Raw genomic sequence first — 26,774 nt, 5'->3', positions numbered from 1 at the left:
GACCACTATAGGCCACACCTTTGATGTAGGGTTTAACATAAATGAACACCCATTGACATTCTGGGTGTTCTTGGCGACTTAAGCAATTCAATAAATCAACTTGTTTGCTGTAGGGTAGGTAGTCTGATGCCTTTATAATTGCTGCTGTTATATGGTTTACACAGTTACATTGAACAAATGTAAAAACAAAATTAAAAAATCCAGAATTGTGTTTGAAGCCAGGCATTACCAGAACATTGAATCGACAGCATTTATAAACTGCCACAAAATACAAATAAAATCCATGATGAGATATTCATTCCCAAAATCAATGTCAACAATTTGTTGGAGGGGCGAGAGTTGAAACAAGCCAGAGCAACAAACCACCCAGACTTACCGGTTGCCCCAAAACGTCACTCTTACCACAGTAATTTATCGCTTGTTTTCGTGACAACGATGATCGCCAGTATTAATAGGTGGTTTAGGTGATTTAATTTATGGATGTGAGTGACATAAACAAGATTCAGAGGTGGACCAATTGGTAGAGAAAACAAGGATTGTTACCTGTACAGGTGTTTATGATTGATGAGGGACTGGGGGTGTGTCTCGGCAAGGCTTTAGAAAAGACTTATCTACCTGTACGTGGTGGTACATGATGGGAATAAACAACGGAAAGTAGCTGGAAAATATCAGAGAAACTACCAAATATCGTAGAGTGATATTTCTTTTTCCGTATTTAACCCAGGGCCTGGGTACAAAATGTAGCCAACCCAACAAATATTATGCTGAGCAGAAGGTTACCAGTCCAAATACTACATGTCATAACATGTACATTCTGTGACTGGTTTCCTTCTCATTTCTGCTTAGCAAAAAATCGCCAAGCCAAATTTTCTGCTTAAGCAACTTTGTGAAATTAGGCCCAGATTTGCAGCCCATTGGTTGAAGACTGATGGGGACATAATCAGAAACTAAACGAATCACTGGAGGACGAAGGAGGACTTTGTTTTGGAAAGTTATTGCCAACATTTCAATGAAAATAGGTATCATTTGTACTGCCTGAATAACTGATCAGAATGACTAATGATGTTGTTCATAAGTCATAACGGATTGCTGTTCATGGAATGGACCATTAGTTCACAAATCCATTTGTCAAACAAAATAAGAACCTAGAGACCATCCTGGAATATCTTGTTGGTGGTAAGAGCCTGGTCAAATGACCCCTGACTGCACTGGGCAATATTTTAAACCATGTTTCTCTCCAGGAATGCCAAAAGCAACAACGAGTCTTGATTTATCATGACCGGATGGGTTTTAAAAAAATACCCACTTCTGTAATTGGTATCAAATAGAAAATGCCAAATAGAGGACAATGACTGGTAGGATAGTTGTTTTGGGCTTTCTATTTAATTTCAAAAACATTTAAATAATTAATTTGTTTTAATTTTTAATTTGTGGTTTGTATAAAAATGCGAATAGAATGCCATTAATCCAAATGGAGAACAGTTACACAAATTTGTTCAATTTCTATTATTCCAAATGGATTAAAATTGCAGTAAGGTTCACAAGAATTGCTTGGAAAGTTGTTACTCTAAGAATGTCATTAAAAGCATTGGAATTTAGGTTTCTTGATCTAATTTATTATCCAGTGCAGCTGACATCACAACTAGTACAATATTGTTTATGACTTGACTTTAGCCTTAACACCAATGTGTATTAAGCACTGCATACTCGGCACTTACCCACGGTCCTGTGAAATATCCACAGGTATCACTCTGGTGGGATTCGAACCAACAACCTTCGCTATGATAGAGCCGATGTTTTACCACTAGACCACCAAGCTTACCCAGTGGCTAGAGGCAGTGTGAATCTAATATTTTTTAGGAGCGGGTACTGCGGGCGACTATTAAAAACAATTTCCATGTCATTGAAGTATATGTGCAAATCTGTACAAAGGATATTGACAAATAGGGAGACCGTCAACATAGGGCACGATAGCTCAGTTGGTAGAGCAACGGCACGTTAATCCGGAGGTCCTTAGTTCAAATCCCACACTAGTCAATTTTTCTTTGTTCAACTCCAAATCAAATCTGTGCACAACACAATACATTCACTGGATCTAACAGGCACAAGTTCAGGCAATTTATTTTGAGAAACCTTCATATTTTTCCCCAGCGTCTGTCTGGGCTTATGGTGCATAGACGAAAAACAAAATGGCTTCGCCATAAAAAAAAGCTACACAATCCTTTCCACTTGAACTGTTAAGTAAACTCTGACATTCACTTGAGTTATGGTTCTTTGAGAGGGTGTTATTCTTAACTTGCTTGGGTCAGTAGAAGAGGTGAGGAGGAATGGACCCATTGGGGAGTGTTATTCAACTCATGCCATTCATCTTGAAGGGAGCACAGCAATATTGCTCTGGTAAAGCCCGGTTCATACTTCCTGAAAGTGCGAATGCAATATAAAATCGGATGTCACAACCCTGTTTTTCGCTGCGAATGTTTCGCAAGAGTTGAGCACAACTCTTCTGAACGATTCGTTGCAAACTTGTGACGTCAAATTCGTATCGCATTCGCATTCCCAGGAAGTATGAACTGGGCTTTAGGGGCACCTCTCAAAGGAAAATTTTGTTGGAACTTTGCAAAGGGCACCAAAGCAACAGCACAGGGCACCACGGCAATTGCAGTGGGTGTTGTGGGTTATTTTGAGGTCTTCATTAGGCCAAATAAATAAATAAATCGCCCTTTTTTTTTTGCGGATGGGGGGGGGGGGGGAGGGAGGGAGCTTTTTTTTCTTCTTTTTTTCTTTTTTGACATGCCAAATATGAAATCAAGACTAAAGAAATCATCACAATCACTGTAAAACAGAGGGTTTTGTGTGTTTTCAATAGTTTTGTCAAACAAATTTAACTCTAGATGACATTTTCTGTAAACTTTTTCAAACAACTAAGCACAGTGTAGCCCAAGTAAATATTTGAAGAATTGTTCTTGCTTTGCCAACATGAATAAAACCTTCTTTAAACATCTTTTCAAACCTGTACATTTTGAAAAAAATATCAGCTGAAAAATCGGGGCAGTAAAAGAGATAATCCAGAGATGGGAGGAAAAGAAGAAAAAAAATGGGGTCGGGGGTTTTGAACGGTCGGGCGGGGATGATCAACAATGATTTTCTTTATGTGCCCATTATAAACAATGGATGGTAACCTATGTCTATATAGAGAGCTTTGTTTTTTAGTTAAAGTAAACCCAAAACATCCAAATACAAGCTTAAGCTCACTCCCATCAAAACGCTAACTCATGAAAAAACATGGGCAACGAACAGGAGCACACAAGTGTACCCTACAAATTAGAATTTGTTCTCATATGTCATCACTTTGATTCAAGCAAACTATTCCCAAGCTGGGTTTGATAAAAACATGCTTACGGGTGAGCTAATTCTTTCAGCATGTTTCCCCCCTTCTCCTATCTGATAAAAGTGTAGTAAGTTTAGACTAGCCTAGCCTCTTGACACACCCACACCCCTAATATCCCAAGTGACTTTATGCCGGCAACGTTGCGATCTGAGTAACACAAAAGGCTCTGACCTACCGACTTCCTCTCAGTTTGATTTCCATCTCAATGTTGAATATGAACACTTAACACAAAGACAAGGTTCAAGTTTTAAAATGCTGATGACTTATGCACCTCTTTTTCTACAAGCATCTATTGTGTTTTCAATTTTTAAATAGTCAGTAAAAGTATCAAAATTGTTTTCATTAAAACCATTTGAAAAACTGTCAAAAGTGTTAGACAAACACAGAAAATGTGTTTTTTGATGTTATTTCATTTTGAGTCATGACTCTTAACACCTTAACGTCAGATGAAGTGTATATCTATCAAATTTGTCTAATTGGCTTACTGCGAACAGTTTTTAACAAAGTATTCCAAAAAGTTTTGACAAATAGTACGACTCAGAGGGACAGACATTTTATTGGAACACCCACCCAAACTCGTCGAGAAGAAGAGGCCTGAAATGAAATAATTTCTGAATTGAAACTATCCATACATCAGTTTGAAGTAGTATCAGGCCGTGTCCGAAACGACGACTTCGGCTACAGCTACATCTAGATCAGCACGTCCATCAGTGTTGAAAAATAGGCAGACGCGCGCGATCTAGCCGTAGCTGTAGCCAAAGTCGCCGTTTCGGACACAAAAACATCTTCAAAAAACAAAAAACACTTTTGATCATCACAACCTTAGAATGGATGCAGCAAAGGTTGGCAAACAAATATTTGAGTTTGATACTGAACTCTGTCTGTGCAAAGGTAATGACAGAGTGGACAAGTGTTTTGGCGCTGCGGGAAATGAAGAGGTAATCTTCTCCAATTCCATGGTAATTAGATATGTCGTTTTCAAATACTGTTTCTATTTGATGTAATCCTTAACCAAGTATCAAATTGCAGAAGTACACCTTGAGATTCACGTGACTTCTCAAATTTGAAAGTTCTGCAGTTTTATAAACTTCTCAACAAAAATTTCCCTCAGATAACAGTAAGTATACTAAACCCAAAATCAGACTACATTCGGAATCCTCTTTAAACACTAATTTTATCGGAAAAACAAATTACTATCAAACTGAAGCTGTTAATGACAATCATTTTGTTGTTGATGAAGATCAGCAGAATGTAGTGAACAAAAACGCTGGTGAAAGAGTGTGACTTTGCATTTTGGCAACTTGACAAACAACAGGTGAGCTGCATGAAGGAAGAAGTTTATTTTGAAAATATTAATCTTAATTTCAGACTGACGCCGAGGCGTCAACACTTTTTAGCAAAGTGACGCTTTGAGCAAAGTTCTATCGGGTAAGTTTAAAAAGGCACGTATCAAAACAAGATCTAAATACAATTGTTGTTCACTTGTAATAACTGCTCTATTATCACTTATCACATCATTGCATCACTTTTGAAGAAGAAGTTGTAGGCATTTAACTTTTCACTTACACCTACTCCCAGACTAACCTTAACCCCCCCCCCCCCAATGTGATACAAACCTAAGGTTTCTCTTGTCCTATATTTGTATTGACCTTTTGTTTTGACATCATCACACTGTCATCTATGATGTAAAACAATGGAAACCCGCATCTATTTATGCGCAGCGAAGTGTATTGGCCATTGTATTGACCTCAGAGGGTGCCCTAATTAACCCCAACCCAGACCCAATGTTGTTATCCTCATAGCTTTTCCCTTTAAAACAAAAGAGAAACACAAACTACCTTCAGGTGTGGCTGCAGAATTATTGTGTTATAAACACAGGAAGGGGAGCAGGGGGTTGAGTGGCCGGCATAAAGGTGTTCTTAGTGACAGGGGGAAGGGCGGAGCGACATGCCGTATATTATTCAGAGAACTTCCGTTCTGACACCAGGTCACCAGAAACAGTTTCTTAAATCAGGGGGATCCAGAGAGGCAAGTCGTGGGTGGATAGAGAGTCGAATCGTCCCCAGGAGGTTTGGCACCTGTGCCCGTGATTAAAGTAAGGCACATTGGGGATAAATTGCTATACTATGTATCTCCTAATGTTATAGATTCTCTAAGGATAGCCTGGGGCAAGTCGCCTTCATGCCTCATGGTTGAATGGGTTAATATCCTGATATGCAATAAGAATCGATATCTGTGTCTGTCATTCTTGAAAAGTCCCAGTTGTAAAACTCATTTTTGCTCTGTCTCCTCTCGGCCCTTCCATGGCCTCCAAAACAGCCTCGAAATTTGTGTTTTTTGTGTAAGATCATATCTTGGTAATTTGAGGGAGCTTTTCCACGTTTTCGAAGGCATCCATGTGAATATAAATCTGTCCTGAGCAAAACACACTTTAATCCAAATGTTGATTTCATTACATTTTTAGACCCATGAAACACAAATCAATCTTTTGAAAACATTACTTGATGTCGTTGTTGAAACAGACCTTGGTCTCTCCTCCTAGTCTAGAAAAATATATCTCCCGAAGCACTTGAAATAAAACTTGACCAAGAAGCACCACCAGGGACAAATTCATCACCTGGGCTTCAAGAGGCTATTGGGAGAAGTCAAGATTTTTATTATTGATCATTGAATGTGACACCATGGGTCAAGTAGGTGTCCCATTTTATGGCCATAACTTTATGGTCCCTAAAGAAACAATGAAGTCAACAGGATGTCCTTAAAAGTAGTGAATTTGAAGTTTCAGTGAATTTATGGAATTCTTTGAAAAAATAGTGGACAATAAAAATGCCCTATTATGTATTTGCCACTTCAGACCCTATTAAAAAAATATATACCTTGACCGACATAGACCAGCCCTGTTTTTATACCAATAATGGTCAAATAGCTATTGAAACAGGATGGGGTGCATGGGAAGACATCATGATTTAGCCTTCACTTTTTTAACTAAGTGAGCTTTATCATTATGATCAAAACAGGCAAATGTGGCTGAACATGAATGAACTCTCACTTAAAGGAACACGTTGCCTTGGATCGGTTGAGTTGGTCTTTGAAAAGCGTTTGTGCAGAAAGATGTTGTAAAAGTAGAATACAATGATCCACACAAACATGCCTCGAAATTGCGTGGTTTTCGTTTTACCTCGACCGACAAACTTGTGTGGATCATTGTATTCTACTTTTAAAACATCTTTCCAACCATATGCATTTTATAAAAAATGGTTACAAACACTTTTTATAGACCAACTCGTCCAATCCAAGGCAACGTGTTCCTTTAATTACTGCACGTTCGGGCCCTCCCTCTGCATGAAATCTATAGAAGGCAGGGTGCATGCAGTTACTGGGTCAAGAATTCACAATTCCTTCTACAGCCACAGACCCGCTTTGATGATGATGACACAGCCCTTTTACAAGTTTTCAGTTTTCAAGATTTAATCAGCAGTAAAATCAAACTTTTATCATTAATGCAAGATGAAGTTGCTTCTATGGCATGGAGTTGATTAGAGCGTACTGATCAAAACATTGAGTTGTCAACTACCGGTTCTTTTCAGAACCAATGCTACTCCAAAGAGAATCTACACATGGTGCTACGGCAAACCTCACCTTATTGTACATTTAGGCACATTTGTTTTTTTTATGACACACCCATTCTCTCTAAATGTAAAAGAGTGAAAAACACCTCTCTTTACATTTCGAGCTGTCCTCACTACGGCTCTTCAAAAAGAGTGGTGGTTATTTCACTCTTTTAGAGGGGTTTCACTCCAGGACAGAGTGAAAAATCACTCATAAAGATGCAAAATTCAATCTAAATGAGTGGAAGACCACTGGAAAAAGAGTTGTCCTTCACATGGCTCTTCAAAGAGTGCTTTTTTACTCTTTTACTTTAAGAGAGTACCTCCGATGAAACTCAACTACCAACTACTCCAGCCCTCCAGGTCTCTGATTGACACACTACCATTTCATCACCCACCATGGGAGCTGGTATCATTGTCAAGACTCTATTGTCATCCTTCCTTATTGTTCTCTGTCTCCAGCTACCTTCTTTTTCCCTTTTCTGTGAGCCACAAGGGACCCACAGTGCCCATCACTAGTGTCTTGTAAGTGGTTGCTGTCAAACACTATTAACATCTCTGGTATTGAGCCACATAGTGTTTCCTAGTCAAGCATAGATTCATTCATCAACCCAGCATTGGTCCGAGAGAACAGGTAGTGAGTAACTGAATATGCCACTATGGGTGAGTTTCAGGTATGTTATGGATTAGGGAAGATATTGCACACTTTGTGGTGCACTCGGGCAGTAAACTAGGTTCATCTGGAGGCAATGATGCAGCAAAAAATAGCTTCAGAGATGAAGGGAATGATTCTTCATTCCCTTCAAATCACGTAGTAATAATTCCAACTTTAACACTACAAACTCCTGCAGTTTTAGAATCTAAATGCAGACTCATAAAACACAATATTTAGGATGTATCTGAAAAAAAGTTTGAAGGCTCTTAAAGATTTTAAGAAAAATTCCTCAAGAATTCACATTCACACAAGCTTGTGGATAAGAACATCTTATCTTCTCTCATTTGATTCCCGTCTCACTTTCTAGCTCCATTATTTTTCTTTTAGGAATCATAAAGGTTTGTCATAAAAACAAGCCAAAATACATAAACTAGGTGCCATGACACCGGATTGCCCTGGACACTAGGCTGGGCAGCTTAAGGGATTTCCAAAGCCCACTCTACCCGTGGGATATAGACAAAGTTTTTAACCACATGGATCACCCGAGAATAAGTCCTGCCCAAATTCTTTCAATTTGCAACTAGAACAAGATCAATTTCTTGACCTAAATTTGTGACTTTTCAAGAAAAGATACAGCTACATCACTTCAAGGAACTGACTAGACACAGCAAAATAATAATAAGAAAGTCCCGGTTTATGTCTATAGACTTGAATATAAACCCATGAGTAATTTCTTTCATCGTATATCTTAGGCTATGCCTCCTAAACATAAACTCAGACAATGTTTGGACTAAGCTTCACTGTGACTCACGATGACATATCGCTAAAATATCTTCGACGATTCGTCCTAACACAGATGTTATGAATGTCCCTCTGTTATGAAGTTTCACAGGAAGATATTAAAAATACAGGAAAGAAAAGTTGGGTGTCCATATGAAATATATTAGTAAAACACATGTAGGATGATGTACCGGACATGTAATGTGAAGACGAAACCAAGACAATAGCGTGCCTCATAAAACACTTCTTATGTTTCGAATAACTGTCACTCTCTTTTACCCAAGAGTGATAATCATTTACTACAGTGACAGAAACTAAAGAAACTGGACCAGTTCAAGACATATTTAACCCTTTTGAAATCCGGCAGCCACAAGGAACTCTCTTTGATCTCTCCTCTTCCAGCAACAAACAATCTCCTTACACTGATTTTAAAACACCCTAAATAATCAAACAGTTCCACTCTCCACCACCAACTCAAGACACTTCCAACTTCTGAGGACTATTTCACACAACTACTATTTTGTTGTTTAAAGGAACACGTTGCCTTGGATCGGACGAGTTGGTCTATTAAAAGCGTTTAAAACCGTTTGTTATGAAATGCATATGGTTAGAAAGATGTTTTAAAAGTATAATATAAAGATCCACACAAGTATCACTCGAAATTGCACGGTTTTCCTTTTACGTCGCGAACTATCACGGTCGGCCATTTATGGGAGTCAAAATTTTGACTCCCATAAATGGCCGACCGTGTTAGTCGATAGACTAAAAAGAAAACCACGCAATTTCGAGGCATATTTATGTAGATCATTGTATTCTACTTTTACAATATCTTTCTAACCATATACATTTTACAACAAACGGTTACAGAACGATTTTCAAAGACCAACTCGACCGATCCAAGGCAACGTGTTCCTTTAAGGTCCCAAAGCACAAATTTCCAAATCTCAAGACGTAGAGCACACTAACCCCTAGGTTGATCAAACGCAATGAATTGTATTGGCATCCCCCGACAATTCAACTGAGAAAAAAAGTAAATTATTCCCATCCGGTTGGGAACTGTTTCTGTTTCCCTTCAGAACCTTTCTTTACCTCAGCGAAGTAAATCTCCTATTCTATATCCCTTGATCTACTTGTTACCAAATGTTGGTTTTCAGGGGGGGGGGGTGATTGGGATTATCAACCCCACCTAAGAGAAGATGAAACGACTTCTCTGACATCCTGCATTGTTTCCCTGTCAAACCACTGACTTTAGCGTAAACTTACAAAGCTTGAGACACAAAAGCTATTTGCTTCGGAAGGGGTAAACTACTGAACATGACTCAAGTTTTTGGGGAGAAAATTCGCAAGACCGCATGGCTCTTAGCTGAATATTTTCGCTGGACAAGAAATATATATTTTTATTGGACCAGAATCAAAATGAGAATTTGTTTCCCGACATTTACACATTTAACAGCACAATTAGTGCCAGAAACAGGATGAATATGAAATGGAACAAAATTATCAGTTTTAGATGTGGGAGGGAAACACCAATGGGGAATACCCACGCAATCAGGTAGGGACTGAAAATCCAATCCACATGCGAGGCTACGATTTGAGGTTGGATTTCAAATGTCCACAGGGGTGAAAGGCAGCTTGAATGGAAGCATGCTTACATTAAGCACGCTTACATATAGTGTATGCTACAGGTTCACAGGGAATTTTTGCGTGTGTGCGTGCTTGCTCCACGTTACTGGGCATTCTTCGCTTACAGGCAATGCCATAACTCGGCACTAGCCCTGTTAGTGCAGAATGATGATCTTTAAGTGCAGAAATTGGCAGTAAGCAGAAACATAAAACTAGCCCCTGTCAGATGATGATTGTATGGAGAAATCCATTCATTTGTAGACCTTTCAGTGTGATACTAAACAGACGAATTAAAAAAAAAGGTTAGATAAGTTACTGTTAGTGATGCTCCGAACAATTCCACAGAATCAAACTTAAGAAAGCAGATCATTTGTTCCTCGCAGACAACACATCTACGCGAAACAAACTCCACAACAGCATCTCTTCCATTCAAATGCTCTTGAAAATGTGACTTTTCCACTTATTCTCAGCACTTAAAACATTTGTATTTTGTCTGTTACAAAAGCTCCCACAGCACAAACGTCATCAAAGTAAACCCTTCCATTAAAAAGGTAACAGTAAGCAAAACTTTCATTGAAGACGGATTTGCATTCAGCCTTCATCCTTTCAAAGTCTTTCTCATTAGAAACTACCAGGTTTCTTTGAGGTAAGCCAGCTAAAAAGCTACCCCACCCCCACTCTTTCTTCCTCTTGCCTCATGTTGACAGCCTTAACAGCGTTCTCTTCAATAGAACAATCTTCAAGACGTCAATATAAATGCAGATTCAAAGAGAAGAAGGTCCTGGCTTTGCTTGTAGTGTAATAGACACTCTTTTTTTAAATCATGGTTTCTCAGAATGACATTGTCTTTTATCAGCTTTCTACTGAATCAAATAATAGTAGAAAAGGTTGTAAAAACGAAGGACAGATGTTGCCAACTAAGGTAAAAGCTACTGCCACTGATGTGAAGAACCTTAGAAATGCAGTTTTAGTTTGTTTTGTTTTTCCATGACAACTGTTTACAATCAAATTTGATAATCACTCCAAGACTGCACTTCTGTCCAGCAGATAACAGGGGTCGAAATTGCCACTAGCCCGCTAGCCCGGGACTACCAGATTTACAGCCGGGCTACTCATTTTTCCAGCTTGATAGCCCGACGGGCTAGTGGAAAAATAATGCAAAAATCATCATCACAAACAATAAAGAACTATGTTATTGGTGTATTGTAAAGTTTGAGCCATGACGCGGGACATAATGTGTCTTTCGGGCTACCAAAATCTAATCAGGGCTACTAAAAATTATTGGTCACTAGCCCTGCTGACTACCATGGAAATACACTTAATTTCGACCCCTGAGATAACCTTCTAGAGTGAAGGATAGCTTGACTTTGAAATGACTCGTCATTTACTATTCCAATATACATTCTATCATTATCTGCACTGAACAAATTATGTTTAATATTTACCTTTTGAATCAAATTAGGATTTAATTTCTCTGAGCCCTCTTTACAATTTTAAGCTCAATCTTAAACCAAAAACACACATATTTTTTAAAGTCACACTTGCCTCTAATTCCAATGTTCACATAACTATGGGTGTTCTTGTAAACAAAAAGTTTTTTTAACAACAAATGTTTGATGAAGAAGATTCCAAAGATCAAGCCTCTAAAATGTTTCATTTTTGACAATTTTCATGATGTCTTTATAACATTCACAAAATATGAAACACTCATGAAGCACCAGTAAAGAAGGACCCAATGGGTTTTTAAGGCCCAAGTACATTCTATGTTTAACCCCCCTAGGTCTGACCTCACAATTTGACCTCTGTCGTAACGCAGGAATGTTCAAGGTTACTATGTCATTGTTCGAATCAGCATTCTTTTATTTTTTTAAACTACTGTGAATAAACAAGAATAAACAAGGTAATTTATAGGGCCTTATGGCTAGGTATTTATCTTCGTATTGGTAACTGGTTTGACTGTATAGAGCTTAAACAAACATTTGTATGTAATAAATCAAGCGTTTACCTCCATATTAATGACATCCTAGACCAATAACGGTTATTCTTAAACTAAAATGATGCAATCAAACTCCAAAGACTTTACCAAGACTTTGGAAAAGGTAACACAAGTAAGCAGTAAGTTAAACCCTGAATTGTACATCAAATAGTTTCTTCTACTACATACAACACTGCAGAGGGGGTGTCTTAAAGTCACCCAGATGGTTTGTCCAAAACAGGAGGGGGATCCAAAAGAGAAATGTGTATGATTACACTTTACCAAACATTGGACACTTAATACCCAGGTGTTATTACCTGGGTGATAGATAACTTTACTTTAAAACAAACTTTTAAATTGTTAGTGAAACATTTCAGCTTCACTTTAAAATAAACTTCTCTTATAAGCCATTTCTTTGCTTGAAACTTTTCCAGTAAATCCTGATGCACTACTACCATTTTGTAACAAACCAAGTGATAGCACGATAAAACAGCGGAAACACGGCTTTAGCTGTTTCTTCCATATCCCGCCACTATCTCACCTACCAGAAATAAATAGGTCAGGAAATAGGCATGGCTGGGGTAGATGAACCATGTTTGTGAAATGCTGCACACCAATGGTATGAAATTTCCGTGCCGCCTCGAACCAACGTGTCGTAGGTATCAATGCGGCAGGCCTACCCCCTTCCGAGAGACACTCCCAGTCTCTAACATGGAATGACTCACACACAATATCTCTTTTTATCAAAGGCCAAATCAAAATGTCATAGTGTAGGGATATCCTCGTTGCAAAGGTTTCTGCCACCGATTCTGATTGATAAGTACACAAGAGAATTCGTAAATTGCACTACTTCGGTCCAAGCATACTGTTCAGCTGTTTCCACATACTTTTTAAATAATGTACACATTTTTCTAATTTGTCCCAATCCTGTATATGAAATCTTGACAGCTTTATTTATGAGAAAACACAGATGTCAAACTTTTCACTTTTAAAGAGCGGAGCCTGATTATTTGGACTTCTACAAAGATGTGATTGTAAAAACTATGACATTTTTAGGCTCATTAGCAATTGCTGTGCTTCGGTTATTCAGAAACAGGTTGCCTTAGAAGATCAGCCCGAAAAGACAGTGTAAGTAACTCTTCATCCAAAATTTGATCACTGCCCAGCATCAAAAGTGTAGACTTAGCTGTATAACCGCCTGCTCTCACTTTTTAGTAATACAAAGTTTTGTTTGCAATTTGGCCGAAATAAGTGCGCATCGGCACACAATTCGCGTGTATCAGCCCGATACTTTAGCTTACAAGAGCACGGAAAGAACCCTGCATAGTCTAACATTTCGAGAGTCAAATGCTATGTAAAGATACAGTGAGCTGTAAATCGTCTTGCGTTGACGAAATCATGACTTCAGACAACCCTACACATCCATCAATTATAACAATCTCATTCTTCCACATTAATAAGACAATCAACACCTGATCAGTTTGTGGTTTCCACAAAATGCAAAGAATTACAGCAATGCAGGTGAAGCATTTATGGTCAGACTTGGGCATCTGCCTGCCCCTTCCCCTTCTACTTTGATTTATTCTCTTCAAACGCAATTCAAAATGCCCATGGATTAAATAACAGCAAGCAAGGACAATGGATGAAATATTACTGTAGTAGAGATGAAGAATGGAAGATGGCTAGGATCTGAGAACGTTGGTTACGTGAGAATGCCAAATCTTGTACAAATACAACCAGTTCTCATGGGATGGCCAAGCCCTTCCATGGGTAAGCCCTTCCCATAACATCCAATCACAAAGGAAATTGCAGGTAAATTTCTGTCTTCCTACAGATTTACTCCTCCTTGAAATTAAAAGGAACTCACTTTTTAAAACTCTTGCTTGGAATAGATTTCATCAAATGGACAACTAGTTACAATTGTGACAAAATAAAGAATTTTGACAATGAATTTACTTCTTCATCACATTTCAGAACACGTTTCAAATGACATAAACTTCATAAAATTAATAATAAGTTACACTTCATAAAATTAATAATAAGTTACAACCGTTAAAATTGTCAACTATTTCCATTCCTCATCTCTACTACTTTGAGGGCAGCTATGTACAAATCTCTGCAATTCTTATCAATTCTTATCAAATTGAAAGCTAAAAGTCCCTGATAACTTCCTAGAAGAAACCACAATTGTGTCACTGAATCAAAATGTTCAAAGGTTTGTTTATCAGGAAGACAGTGAATTTCACAAGACACTATTTACAGAATGAAGAAAGAACGTAATCCACACCTACACCATTCAGGTAAGAAGATAATACGATTGTATCTTTGCGATTCTCGGACATTGAGAATGATACAGTAACAGAACTTTACAAAGCCATGGAAGCATCTAAATTGGCAGGGGATTATGAATTTTGAGGCTTTGATCAAGTTTAGGTAGCCATGGCCCCTCTCAGCAAAAAAACAAAAATAATAATAATTTTTTCAGATATACTAGAAAGAAAAAAAAAACTGTTGGGATGAACCTGGTTTTTCCTAAAAGAGAACATCATTGTCAACACCAATATTTAGTATTTTGATACTTGGAAAGGATGGTATCCAAAATTGAATAAAATGTGTGTATATACTTACTTGTCCTCAGCCTACTTGGCCCAAATACCGCAGTGACATTACTAACAGGGCAATTCCAGCGTCTATCCTTGAAATTGCGTTTGCATTCCCCGATGCCAGCTAAGATGCCCTCTGTAAGACTTGGGATGAGGTCAGGGTGGAGCTCACAAAGCTTTCTTTGCCTCATACTCAGCCAATTCTGTGAGTGACAGTAGCGTTTAGTCTCCGGAGATTGCCAATCACCGAGGCTGTCCATCTTTGGGGACCCATGGACGAGGGACAGGGACCTGTGGAAATAGAGAGAGTTATTGGTTAACATTTAGGGAAAAAATCCAATCGTTAAAAAAATTATGGAAAAGTTTCTGTATAACGCCACCACTTTTTCATTCGATCAATATGGAATAATTTACCTCAATGAGATATCCCTTTCTGTAAAAATGAGTGGAAAAGTGGTGGCGTGATACGGAAAGTTATGCCCGGTCCACACTAGGTAGCATACCAATAAATAATAATCTTCATGGAAACAGTCAGTCAAATACAATTTTGTGCACGGTTGAACTACATGAACTATGGAGAAATGTTGAGCTGGTGCAAAAATACGAACTTATTCTTGGAATGCACAAAACAGCTTGTAACTTGAAAGTTCCTTGCACTGCCGACAAATAACTGTCTTATACTCTTTGCATTCCATTCTATAAGAGAATAATGTAATTTGTACATCAAAATTTCCCTACAGAAACAATTACCTTTCTTACTCTAATGCCATGCTTTAATTGACAATTTTACCAGATTTCCCTCCTCGTTTGTCGCCACCATGCATGCCATGTGCGATTCTGTAATTCATGACATCATCAGTGCACTTGCATCGCAGCGCCACCAAGCGCACATCCTAAGAAAACTACGGTGTCTCATCCAGAACTTGCAACCCGTAGTTTATGTTTAAAATGACGATTAGGCATACCGTAGCTATGATAACGCGAATTAAAAGTTCCTTTAAAAATAACCTACGTGTCTAGACCAACTACAATGATAGATATATATTCTTTTTTAACGGTTTGCTTACTTCGGGACTAATATTAACAATTTTAATTATTTGGTCAGACTTGGTGGGAGGTCCCTTTATTTACTGTTGTCTGATGAAAGAATCTGTGCAACCTCACACAACAGTCCATAAAGAGAGGCACCAAATGTCTACTTAGTCAACAAAAGCTAATATTATTTTATGTTCATGTATGCCAAAAGCAAACCGTAAATTCTCGAATATGAGGTGTTGATGTAATCTAGCCTTGACATTGTTTCTCCTAAATAATGCACCAGGATATAAATCCGCTGCCACTATGATCATCGCGTGTTCATTTCTCTTCAGTCAATTTCAAAATGTGTTTACATAATGAATAGTTTGATATGAGACGCAATGTCTAATTGTAAACAAAGGACACATATCCGAAGAAGGCATAAATTACCACTTTTCTGTAGTCGATCTTTATTTACATCAATGCGCAACCAGTGATTCTACACAGCAACAGCTCAAACCCCAGTCAGTGATGGTAGTGATCGTCAACTGTAAATAAATCTAACTTTGAGGTGCGGAGAAACTTTGGCAATCCGGTCACCAATGTTTGCCGCGTTTTTTTTTATGATTTGTATATAAATTTCTGGCCCGTGGCAGTGAAGTATGATCGCATAAAATGGCGGCAAAACAACGCTCCGTGGAGCATGCCTCGTAAATTAGCGCTTCACGTGCGAGGGGTTGCAACAAGGGTTTACTTGGCGAGGATTTGGGCCACGTTCTCCCCTCAAGCATACTGAAGATTCAACTGGCGGGCCGGTCGCGGCAGGACGTCAGCCCACTTCGGGAATGTTTGACGGGCCATCTGCATAATTTCCAAACCATAGTGGGTCCAAGGTTGAGATTAAAATGACAGCAAATTTGTGATTTTTTGAGGATTTATTTTCAAACCCTTGAGGATAGGCTACGGCTTGCGTGAGGTTTTGTTTCATTTATTTACAACCTCATTTTTGTTAAAGTTTACTTCAGGTATAGTTTCGTGAACGTTATCCCCCAATGTGGACGGTTGATCTGACCATTGAGAAAGGACCACAGGTGTCCTGGCAATGGGGGAGTGGCATGGATGAGGAGGGGGCGGTGTGACCTTGAGGAGGGGGGGGTGACCAGGCCATAGGTGAGTGGTCTAGATTGAGAGAGAGAGAGCATCCCGTTTGCTTTTTTGACACTTGTCTTGTTGTTCCTGATTTCGGCCTACACCTTCGCCAGTGACCAACGGTGACAACATTTCATTTTAGATTAGCAGAGCATGCCTAGACTATTTTTTAACGTCCCTAGAAAACCAGCGACATTAAAAACAGTAATATATGAAATAAAGTACCTATAAGGGTAGGTCATCATGGTTCTATATTTACCGTGCAATAATCTGCGCTCAAAATGTGCTTTCCAGGGCGCCATAAGGCGCCTAATTCCACGGTAAGCAGAGCCATGAAATTAGACCCAGATCGTGTCTGGGTTTCTCAACAAGTCTTTATTTATTACTTGAGCCAGCTTGAAAACATTCTGCTCTTGGGCTCCTCTATGAGGACATTGTTAGCCATTAACTCCATGGTCTGAACCAGTCAAACATTGGTAGTAATTTGTCAGTCAGATACAAAAGAAATGTCTGACTGTCCCCTCCTTCACTTCCTTAACAAGGACAGGCAATTTGGTTTCTTGCCCTCAGGAATATAATGCAGACAATCAACGCATTAGATACATGGTGTACACATGAACTAAAACCAGGGGTAGTTGACTGTCCACTTTGCTGTTTGGCCTGATTAGGCTACACGCCAATATAAGATTAACAAAAAGCTATAAGGTTACTCACCACTCAAGCAAGCTGAATAATATGATTTAAAGACACTGGACTGGACACTATTGGTAATTGTCAAAGACCATTCTTCTCACTTGGTGTATCTAAACATGCTTAAAATAGCAAACATAAATAGTAAAAATAATTGGTCGTCGAAGTTGCGAGATAAGAATGAAATAAACAAACACCCTTGTCACAGGAGGTTGCGTGTGCTTTCAGATGCTTGATTTCGAGACCTCAAATTCTAAACTTGAGGTCTCGAAATCAAATTCGTGGAAAATTACTTCTGTCTCGAAAACTACGTCATTTCAGAGGGAGCCGTTTCTCACAATGTTTTATACTATCATGCAACCTCTCCCCATTACTCGTCACCAAGTGAGGTTTTTTGCTGATAACTATTTTGAGTAATTACCAATAGTGTCCGCTGCCTTTAATTTGGCAACAACGTTACTCCAACTCAAACGCAAATTGCCCCCTTTTTTCCAGTCTGTAAAAACAACACATCCACAAAAAGAACCCTTCCACCATCCTTCCATGTTGAGGACTTTTTGTCAGCTGACCAACTCCAGCGTTTAAAATGATACCTTGGTCAAATGTTTGTGTGATTTTCTCTCACAGAACACAATGGTTATTTATATTTCTAAGGGTTCCACAATCGGTTCTGCTGTCAGACTTTGTAAACACGTTCGGGTCATCCCGTATGAAGGTTGGCTGACGATGTGAAGGATTGCGAGTCCAAACCGAACCAATGCTTCGTTAGAGAAAAGTTGGTGCAAGACCAACATTTAAAACTCGTTGAAAACATTCTTCAGAAAGGATTATATCAGTACATGACCCTCTTCTGTCTGTTCTTTTCACGCAGTGTACTTTTCAATGCAAAAAAAGTCGTAATGGTAAACCAAACATATTTTGTTTGTCTTATTTCTTGTTAGTGCGTGGGTTTTATAATTATATAGTTCGATACATTGAAAACTTTCATAAATTGACACCCTAGAAAAAGCCAAGGTCTATCTTGTTAAGTTGGTGTGAGATTAAGAAACAACGTTTTGAAGGTAAAAATTTTGCTCAATTTTGCATTTTAAAACCAAGTTAAATTTTGATTGTGACATGTCAGTTTGTTTTTGTCAATAAAGTAAAATTACACCACAGGTACATTAGATGTTGATAGGGCCTACAACAAACAGGGAAAATTTAAATGAGAATACATTCATTGCAACCAATGCTTCATAAGGCCTCCTAATATCTTGAAGATTAAATAGTCCAGTCGAACTCAACGTCAATTCCAACAATTACATTTTGTCCAACGTAGAGTCGAGGCATTAAGGCGATCAATCGCTTCTGATCAACGGGCAATTCTTTGCTCCCACCCGGCGCCCGACTGTCTCCTTCACACCGAAGTCGGCTCGCTTTCATGGATCCGGAAAAAAATACTGGCTCGATACTTGTTCACCCAGGGGCCAAGCTGCAATTTTTTTTTAAAGACATGCTGTTTAGTTACCTAGCAATGATAATAGCTTTCCCTCAACCGGGGACTTGTTGAACGGGTCTACCGTCCACAGCTCGATCACAACGGCCTAAGCTTGTTTCGTAATCCCCATTAAATCAATCCAGTCAACGAGAATGAAGTTCTCATTTTAATAGGATGGTGATTTCTACAAAAGAAAAACTGTCTTATCCTATCCCAGGGAATCGATGCAAATAAGTCTTAAGTGTTTTATAAGAACCTCTCGGAGCGTGATTTAAGTGACTTGGGTCTCTAAGACACCATCCAGAACCCTCTAAACCCACTGGCCCAAAACGCTAAACAGCCAGAAGTCTAAATGACCCGTACGCTGATTCAATCACAAAGAACGTGCCTAGTTTTCCAATTACCTTTTTAAAGTTAAGACCAGCTTATTTTGCGCGAAAACAAGAGACCATGCTTACTTTCATAACAAAAAACAAACTCCATACAGATTGTGTCTGAGCGAATCGAACCCAATGAGAGTGAGTATAGCGCAACCCCCAGGCATGGCTGACTGGTAGCTTATAACGACAGTCTGAAAACACCGTAAAATCCCAAATCCTTGTATTTATCCACGACCTAAATTTTAAATTTTGTAAGAATCAAGAGATATGTAGAAGAAAGTTCATTCATCCAGCAGCATCAAGACAACTTCTTAGGCAGTTCAGTCGTGGGGTCTCGATCTGGGGTCTCGGTTAACTCATGGTGGTACATTTACAAAACTAAGAGCTTTCTTGGTAAAACATGAGCGAACTTTATCACATTTTGCCTCTGAGGTAATATAGGTTACACAGATCCGACCTAAGGTCTAATTGACACAAAGTTTACCATTTCTAGTGCAAATATTCTACTACAATAGTGACTTTTGACCCTCAATCTCAAGACTTTAAGGACTTGTATAATCTGCGGATAAAATCCCTTTCTCTAGCCGTGTTTTTGTAAGTAAATCCATCCCTATCACCTCGGGGAAAGTGTAAGTTGTTTGCACTTAATTTCAGGCCACACAAACTTAATTCACTCGAAATTAAGGCAAATTCACAAGGCGTGCATCGACACAGAGAGTTAACAAAGATACTTAACAATTCCTAAGGTGATTTTTCGGAAACCTTTCAAGCAATGGGCGAAGTTGTCACTTTCGGTTAAACAGTCTGTCTATTTCCCCACTTCTCAAAGAGGAAGGATATTTCAAGTAAGTTCCGTCGCGCATGCGTGGCTTCACTGAGTGGTGCTCCCCAAGGAGCAGTGTTTGGTCCGTCGAGGCGAGAATATGCATTGTAAGTGGATGATTTAGGTTTGACCAGGGACATGATGACAGAGCCCGTCTACTTGTCAAGTTGCAAGGACTCCTTTTTTCAGATGAAGAAATCCGCAGAGACCAAAACGACTATCATGAAAAATGCTACATCCCCCCCCCCCGATAAATCTCAACAAGCATCGTCGTCTGATCGCTCAGTGATGATACGTTACCAGGGCCCAATTTCATAGTTAAGCCCAAAAAGTAGCTTAGCAAACCAAAACTATACTTACTAGAACAAGGTAACCAGCCAAACTACCATTTTACGTGTACAATTTGTGACTGGTATCCTGCACATTTCTGCTTATAGGAAAAATTGGTTAAGCAGTATTTGCTTTATGAAATTGTGTCCAGACCCTTATCTAAGTTAAGTATAAGCTGATGTAAATATTAACGCAGGAAACATTTCGACCAGACGCCTTTGTGGAACTAAGCATATTATTATCTCCATAATACCACAGTATATCAATGCAGATAACAGCATGCGATTTCGTACCACCTTAATGATCTACGAAACTAAACCATTTTATATTTCCAACAACTCATAGGCCTATCCAACAACAAACATTCACAAAACTTCTTGACCCATATTAGTAACAAAAAAGTAGAGAAACATGCCAATATTGTAGTATTGCCACTACGAGTACAAAATGTCTAAACCAATTAATATCCTACCGTGAATTAAGTCAAAGTGGCCCTTTTCCACAGATTTCCATCTTTGGTTTAGAAAAGCCTAAATCTAAAGCATCCTTTATCACTGATTTTAAAACGTTTGTAAGAGTTTGCGAGACAAAAAGCATTTCAAAGACAGCGCCTATGCTAATTTTCCCGCCATGGGTATCCCTGTGCATTATAAAGGTCACCTGGCAAATCAAGGTGGGAGAACCCGCCCAACTGCACCGAAACAAGGAGAACAAAGAGTCAGGGTTTAAGACCTTCACCACGAAGCAACCATTTTTTATTTTTTTTTCTCATTCAAATCACTAAACCCAAGAGGTTATTTTAGGGGGAAAATAGCTGGTCCCTTTATGTATATGATGAAAATAGGTAGGTATTACTGGTAGGCCTAATGGATATCGGTACAGGGAATGTGACGGTAAAATTAGTAGCAATTGTTTCGAGCCTTACGTTGTCTATGATGGAGTTCTCATTTCGTGTGTCATTAGTAATGGTACGAAATCGCTGCCGTTATCTGCAATGATATGCTGGGGAATTATGGAGATAATTACGCGCTTAATTCAACCAAGGCGTCTGGTCGAAATATTTCCTTTTTGTTATTTACATCAGCTCTACTTTGCCAAGATTAGAGTTTGAGGCGTGACGTCAAAACCACAATTATTTTCCTTCCGAATTGTTTTCCAAATCAAGCGACTTTGGCAATATGGCTATGGCAGTATAGCTGCAGCGACAGTGTTGAAATAATATGACTTTTTGGCGTTCTAGCCAGAGTCACTACTGAAACCATCAATTCGGGACAGGGAAACAAAATCTCTGACTCTAATGTCTTGTGATTCCGTGTAAAGGCATACATTACTCAAGGCACCGTGTACCCTCACGATAGTTCTAAATGATATTTCTCAATCGTTCTGTATCTCAAAAAAAATAACGGACAAGATTTCTGAATGATTCGATCGCAGACAACTGTCTCACCACAATTAAACTAATCGAATAAGAATAGATTGCGTGACAGAACGAACAAAACTGTCCCTGTTCTCCCTTTCAGTCACTCTCATTTTGTGGCAATGGACTTCAGACAAAAAGAAAAGTCAGAATCTTGGATATAATTTCTGGCTCCTGGAGACTAACTGAAACCGATAAAAACACATACAATGCAAAGGTCTACTTTCTGACCGCAAACATACACGAGAGTAATTCTGCAACTTGAGTAAATTAACCTCGTGTAGTTGACTAGCGTTTCGTTATCAAAATTCCTTTCCTATTTACTCACTATGAATAATAATTAGTAGGTCAGACAAAACATTTGTAGCCAAAGCTTTTACTGTTGGTTTTCAACATTACCTTTGTTGCCTGGGGTTGTTTCGGGCAGTTAAGACTGGAATAATTCTCTAATGTCGAGCCATAGAAGCGGCTCTTTCAAAAGGTAAATTGAGTTCAAGAAAAATTTTAAGATGATGTGGCAATGGCCTCAGGTCTTTCTTTAGTATTAGATCCAGAAGTTGTATAGACGCCTTTTGCTTTATTTTTTAAAGGGCGCTGTGGAAGCAAACATTGATTCATTACTATCGAAACCAATATTGATTTATTGCAAATAACATTCGGTTATTGTCTTCACACCAAATGTTTAACAGCTTTTAAAACTTACACATTGAAAACTTTGTTACAAAGGAATAAATCTGTAGAAATTGAACTCATTCCTACCACAGATCAAGATAATTTTTGCTTACAATTGCCACAGAAATAACAAGTAAGACCTGAAGTAGTTTGTTTTAAGTTGTCTTCTCCCTACGTCAAACATCAAAGATTTGATATTAAAGGCAGTGGACACTATTGGTAATCACTCAAAATAATTATCAGCATAAAACCTTTCTTAGTGACGAGTAATGGGGAGAGGTTGATGGTATAAACATTGTGAGAAACGGCTACCTCTAAAGCGCCATAGTTTTTGAGAAAGAAGTAATTTTCCACGAATTTGATTTCGAAACCTCGGATTTAGAACTTGAGGTCTCGAAATCAACCATCTAAACGCACACAACTTCGTATGACAAGGGTATTTTTTCTTTCATTACTATCTCGCAACTTCGATGACCGACTGAGCTCAAATTTTCACAGGTTTGTTTTTTAATGCATATGTTGAGATACACCAACTGTGAAGGCTAGGCTATGACAATTACCAATAGTGTCCACTGTCTTTGACGCACTGTGATAAAAAGGTGTTTAGAGAGAAAAAAAAGAGGAAACTTTGTGACGAAATACTTTCCCTGTCCATGATCCCTTTTGTCGCAAGAATCTTTACATTCATGTTACTCTCCTTACCGATGAGTCCGTGACAATTGCATCATAACACGTCATCACAAACATGATTCTAAGTTCCTGAAACCAACATGTAAAGACTAATCCTCAAGTACTACGAAGAAATAGCTCTCCAACAATCGGGCCCTTCTTCTTGTTAAGTTGTGTTGGTTTTATTTAAAAGGAGTTAACCGTCCAGGCTATTGTCTTGTGACCTTTTGTATTTCACGTTTAAATGAACACGGGTTCTTTGAATGATACAGAACATTAGCCGACCGATCGTGCAATCAGGTACTATTAATTGCGCAATTGTCATCCTAAGTTTGAACTAAAAATGTGGCCTACAGAGGTCAGTAACAGAAAACAATAAGACGGAACGATCAACCAAGGTGACGTTTTTTTGTGCTTGACTTTTTTGTGTGGATGATTGCCAGTTTGTTGTGATGGCTTGTTGCTATTTATGAGGAATTGATAAACATGTGCTTCTCAACCGGTTTTGCATAATCTGGTAAAACATGAACATGCCATTGTTCTTTACCTTTTTATAATCGTGTATTTTTTTATATGCGCGTATAAACTTAAGACCAGCAGATACAAACAAACTTTAGCTTGACTATTTATGTGTGTAACCACAGTGACAAACCAAGTGATACAACTTTAAATTATACGAAAACAGAGCACTTGGTATACGGTTTTTAAATGAAACAAAAACTACAGTAAATTCCCGAAAATCTACCAGTGCTACTTGTCCAGAACAAAAATTCCTCAAATCAAAATAATTATAAAAGTCATTTGGATCTAACCTGACTACCGATGTTCGACAAAGACATAAAACGACAAACAAAAGAGATAAAGCCCCAAATGGTAGGTGTTAACTTTTACGTGTAAAATAGTTTTTCAGGCGATTCTGAGTTTTTGAGGAGGCGACTGCCAACTGGCCAGTCGGATTTTCATTGCTGGTTGGCGTAACATAAAGTTTAGCAAAGTGAGACTTTACATTTACAATAAAACGTATAAAGTCAACTTCCCACATCATGTATCCACGACCCACATCATTTTACAACAAAAAATAGGGCCAAGGACAGACAAAATCAGATAACTTGAAACGGCGGGAACACCACCTAGCAACGATAACCACATCTCGTCTCGAAACCCCCACTCAGCGGTGAGGCAGAATTCTCAAGACAATGCGGTATCCCGTAAACCGTGGAGGTAGGAGCGTACACCTTAACCGACATGACCGAGATGCAAAATCTCTCAACAATAAACAGAAAAGAAAAAAGTGAAATTATGTGAAAATACTCAAATGAGTTGGACTCTTTTCACTCACCACAGAACCGCCAAGAAAATATGCAAAGAGCAAAGACATCTTCTGGCGGATGCTACGCCCGGTTGAGATGCAGTAATTATATCCATTTCCTTGGAATCAGTTAAACAAATTATCACCAAATTATCGTCTGAGTTTGTCTTCAATATATAAAACAATTTTAAAGCAGACTTCAAAATGCTGTTCGACGTTGTGGAGTTTCTGAAGAGTTTTTCATCATTATGGCGAGGTTAGAAACCGGAGGAATATTTTTGTAGTAAACTCCGAGGATGGTACCGAAGTGTTGACGAGATGAGCACCGGTGTAATAGTGTAGATAGCTCCCACTGAACTTCAGCTGCTGATGGTCTCGGTGATAAAGCAGTCCTCCCGTACCAATACTACTGTCCCGATCATGGCGTATGAATCCCACAATCACCGGAGCCTAGATTATGTCTCCCCAAATCCCAAAGTCAGACTTCCACCCCGTAAAATTTATGACTGGGCTTGCTCTGGCGGTTTATACCGAGGCGGTTGAGATGGATTATCAAACTTCCCACTTAAAGCTGCCACAGAAGTGGGATCAACGGGATTGACGAAGTCACTTCGACTTATGAGTAGGGTGTACTGGGCGGCGCGTACTGTGCGTGGCTCACAGTCTATGTATCATTGTCAACTTGCATACACAAAGTTTTCTTCCCCCAATGTGTCGACCTCTTCGGTGTCCGTGTTGCTTCTGTGCAACAAGTGCCAAAACTCTGAAAAGACTGAAGGTCCTTGCAAATGGTTGCTTTTGAATGAACACTTCGCGGTGCTAGAGCCAGTGATGTCTGAGTGTGAATGACTTCACTTATATACAATTTGTTGCTTCAATCCAATTCTTTTGGTCACTCAGCGTATTGAAGTCAACAGGGCCAACGGTCACTTCATTTAGACCAACTCATTTCCCAGCTACAATCTCTCGGTAGATTTTGACCGATGATACATGACTACGGTCAATAATGTTATCATTGCTAATCCTGACAGTAATGTACCACATCACTGAAGGATCGTGTTTGAGTACTGATTATCTTCTTATCACAGGCTAAGTGGCTTTCAGTAATTGGTGTAATTTTTGAGGAAACATCGGTTAGCCTCTATTTTTTTTTCTTGTCTTGTTTGTTTTGGGCGGCACATGTACCTTGCGTTGCTGTGGCTTCGAATAATGGTATGCCGGTGAAACTTTTCACTTCTGGTGTTAAAAATCAAAACAATATCTGGCAAATTTCTCAAAGTACAAACAAAACAAACATTTTAACACACACATTGAAAGATATATAAACAAAACCTTTCTTTACTTTATTTCTGTTTGACCATGGAGGTAGAATTAGCTCCATGGTTTGACTATGCTCTGGTGTAACTGAAGGTTAGCTCCATTAGTATTCATTCTTTTCCTTCCATCTTGTTTCTTAATCGTCGAAACAATGATACATTTCAGTAAATGAAACGTGTGTCCAATTGAGTACCAGACTACCAGTGACCATTGTTATTCTATTCATAAATACACTGAACAGTTCTCAGTCTGTATTTCTTCATTCATGGTCAGACCATGGTCAGACTGTGCAAAGAAACCACAGAAGTAGATGTAATAATAGTCAGATCAACTATCTACCCTCTACCAAAGTTGGTTTGTTTTTAAGACCATTAACTCCATCTCACCAGCTTCCAATCCAGAAAAACTGCAGTGCCGTTATAATCTTGGCGATTTATTATTCCCTAGATACAAAGGCTCTGGTTACTGTATCGTTTACAGTTACGCTTGAAAGATTACGATCCCTGTGAAGTGACACCGAACCGGGACAGCGCGGCCCTAGCCTCGGGGCCAGATCGGTGTCTGAGCCCAGGTGAAGTGGGGGTGCAGACACACGCCTGGGTGAACCTACACCACTTTCTGGACGTGCGGTGCATAACTTGGTCCCGTCTGTGATATTTACAACGCAAGGTGGCGCTGTTCAAACTTTCATCTCACAAACTTTGTGTGTACAAAGATAAAACGCCTGTTTGACCATGTAGGCCTACTTCGGGGATGACCAAAAGAAGTACGAAGAAAAATGAAAGTCAGGACAAACAAGCAAGCTAACAAACAAAAACAACACATTTGGAAAGCAGGACATTAGAACATAGGCCTATATTTTGTTTGTAATAGCCTTCCAATCAGAATCAGA

At 38.9% G+C, this 26,774-nt stretch overlaps 1 protein-coding gene across 3 annotated transcripts in view; it reads right to left on the bottom strand.

Annotated features, from left to right (window-relative positions):
• LOC139942280 (protein Wnt-7b-like) overlaps positions 1-25,375 on the bottom strand; it is a 67,036-nt gene extending 41,661 nt beyond the window's left edge. The window contains exons 1-2 of one of the 3 annotated variants that reach the window (XM_071939081.1): positions 24,596-25,375; positions 14,658-14,923 (exon numbers count right to left, since the gene is read on the bottom strand). In XM_071939081.1, the coding sequence (XP_071795182.1) occupies positions 14,658-14,923; positions 24,596-24,681 (352 nt within the window). In that variant the 5' untranslated portion in view covers positions 24,682-25,375. Of the gene's footprint in view, positions 1-14,657; positions 14,924-15,135; positions 15,196-15,382; positions 15,466-24,595 lie in introns of those variants that run through there. The other 2 variants (XM_071939084.1, XM_071939082.1) reach the window with 2 other exon arrangements.
• Positions 25,376-26,774: the final 1,399 nt, after the last annotated feature.

Source organism: Asterias amurensis, chromosome 9 (assembly GCF_032118995.1).
Source record: "Asterias amurensis chromosome 9, ASM3211899v1".
In the NCBI taxonomy this organism is placed as follows: domain Eukaryota; kingdom Metazoa; phylum Echinodermata; class Asteroidea; order Forcipulatida; family Asteriidae; genus Asterias; species Asterias amurensis.
The sequence above is the reverse complement of the archived record's forward strand: the minus strand, read 5'-3'. Positions and strand labels throughout refer to the sequence as shown.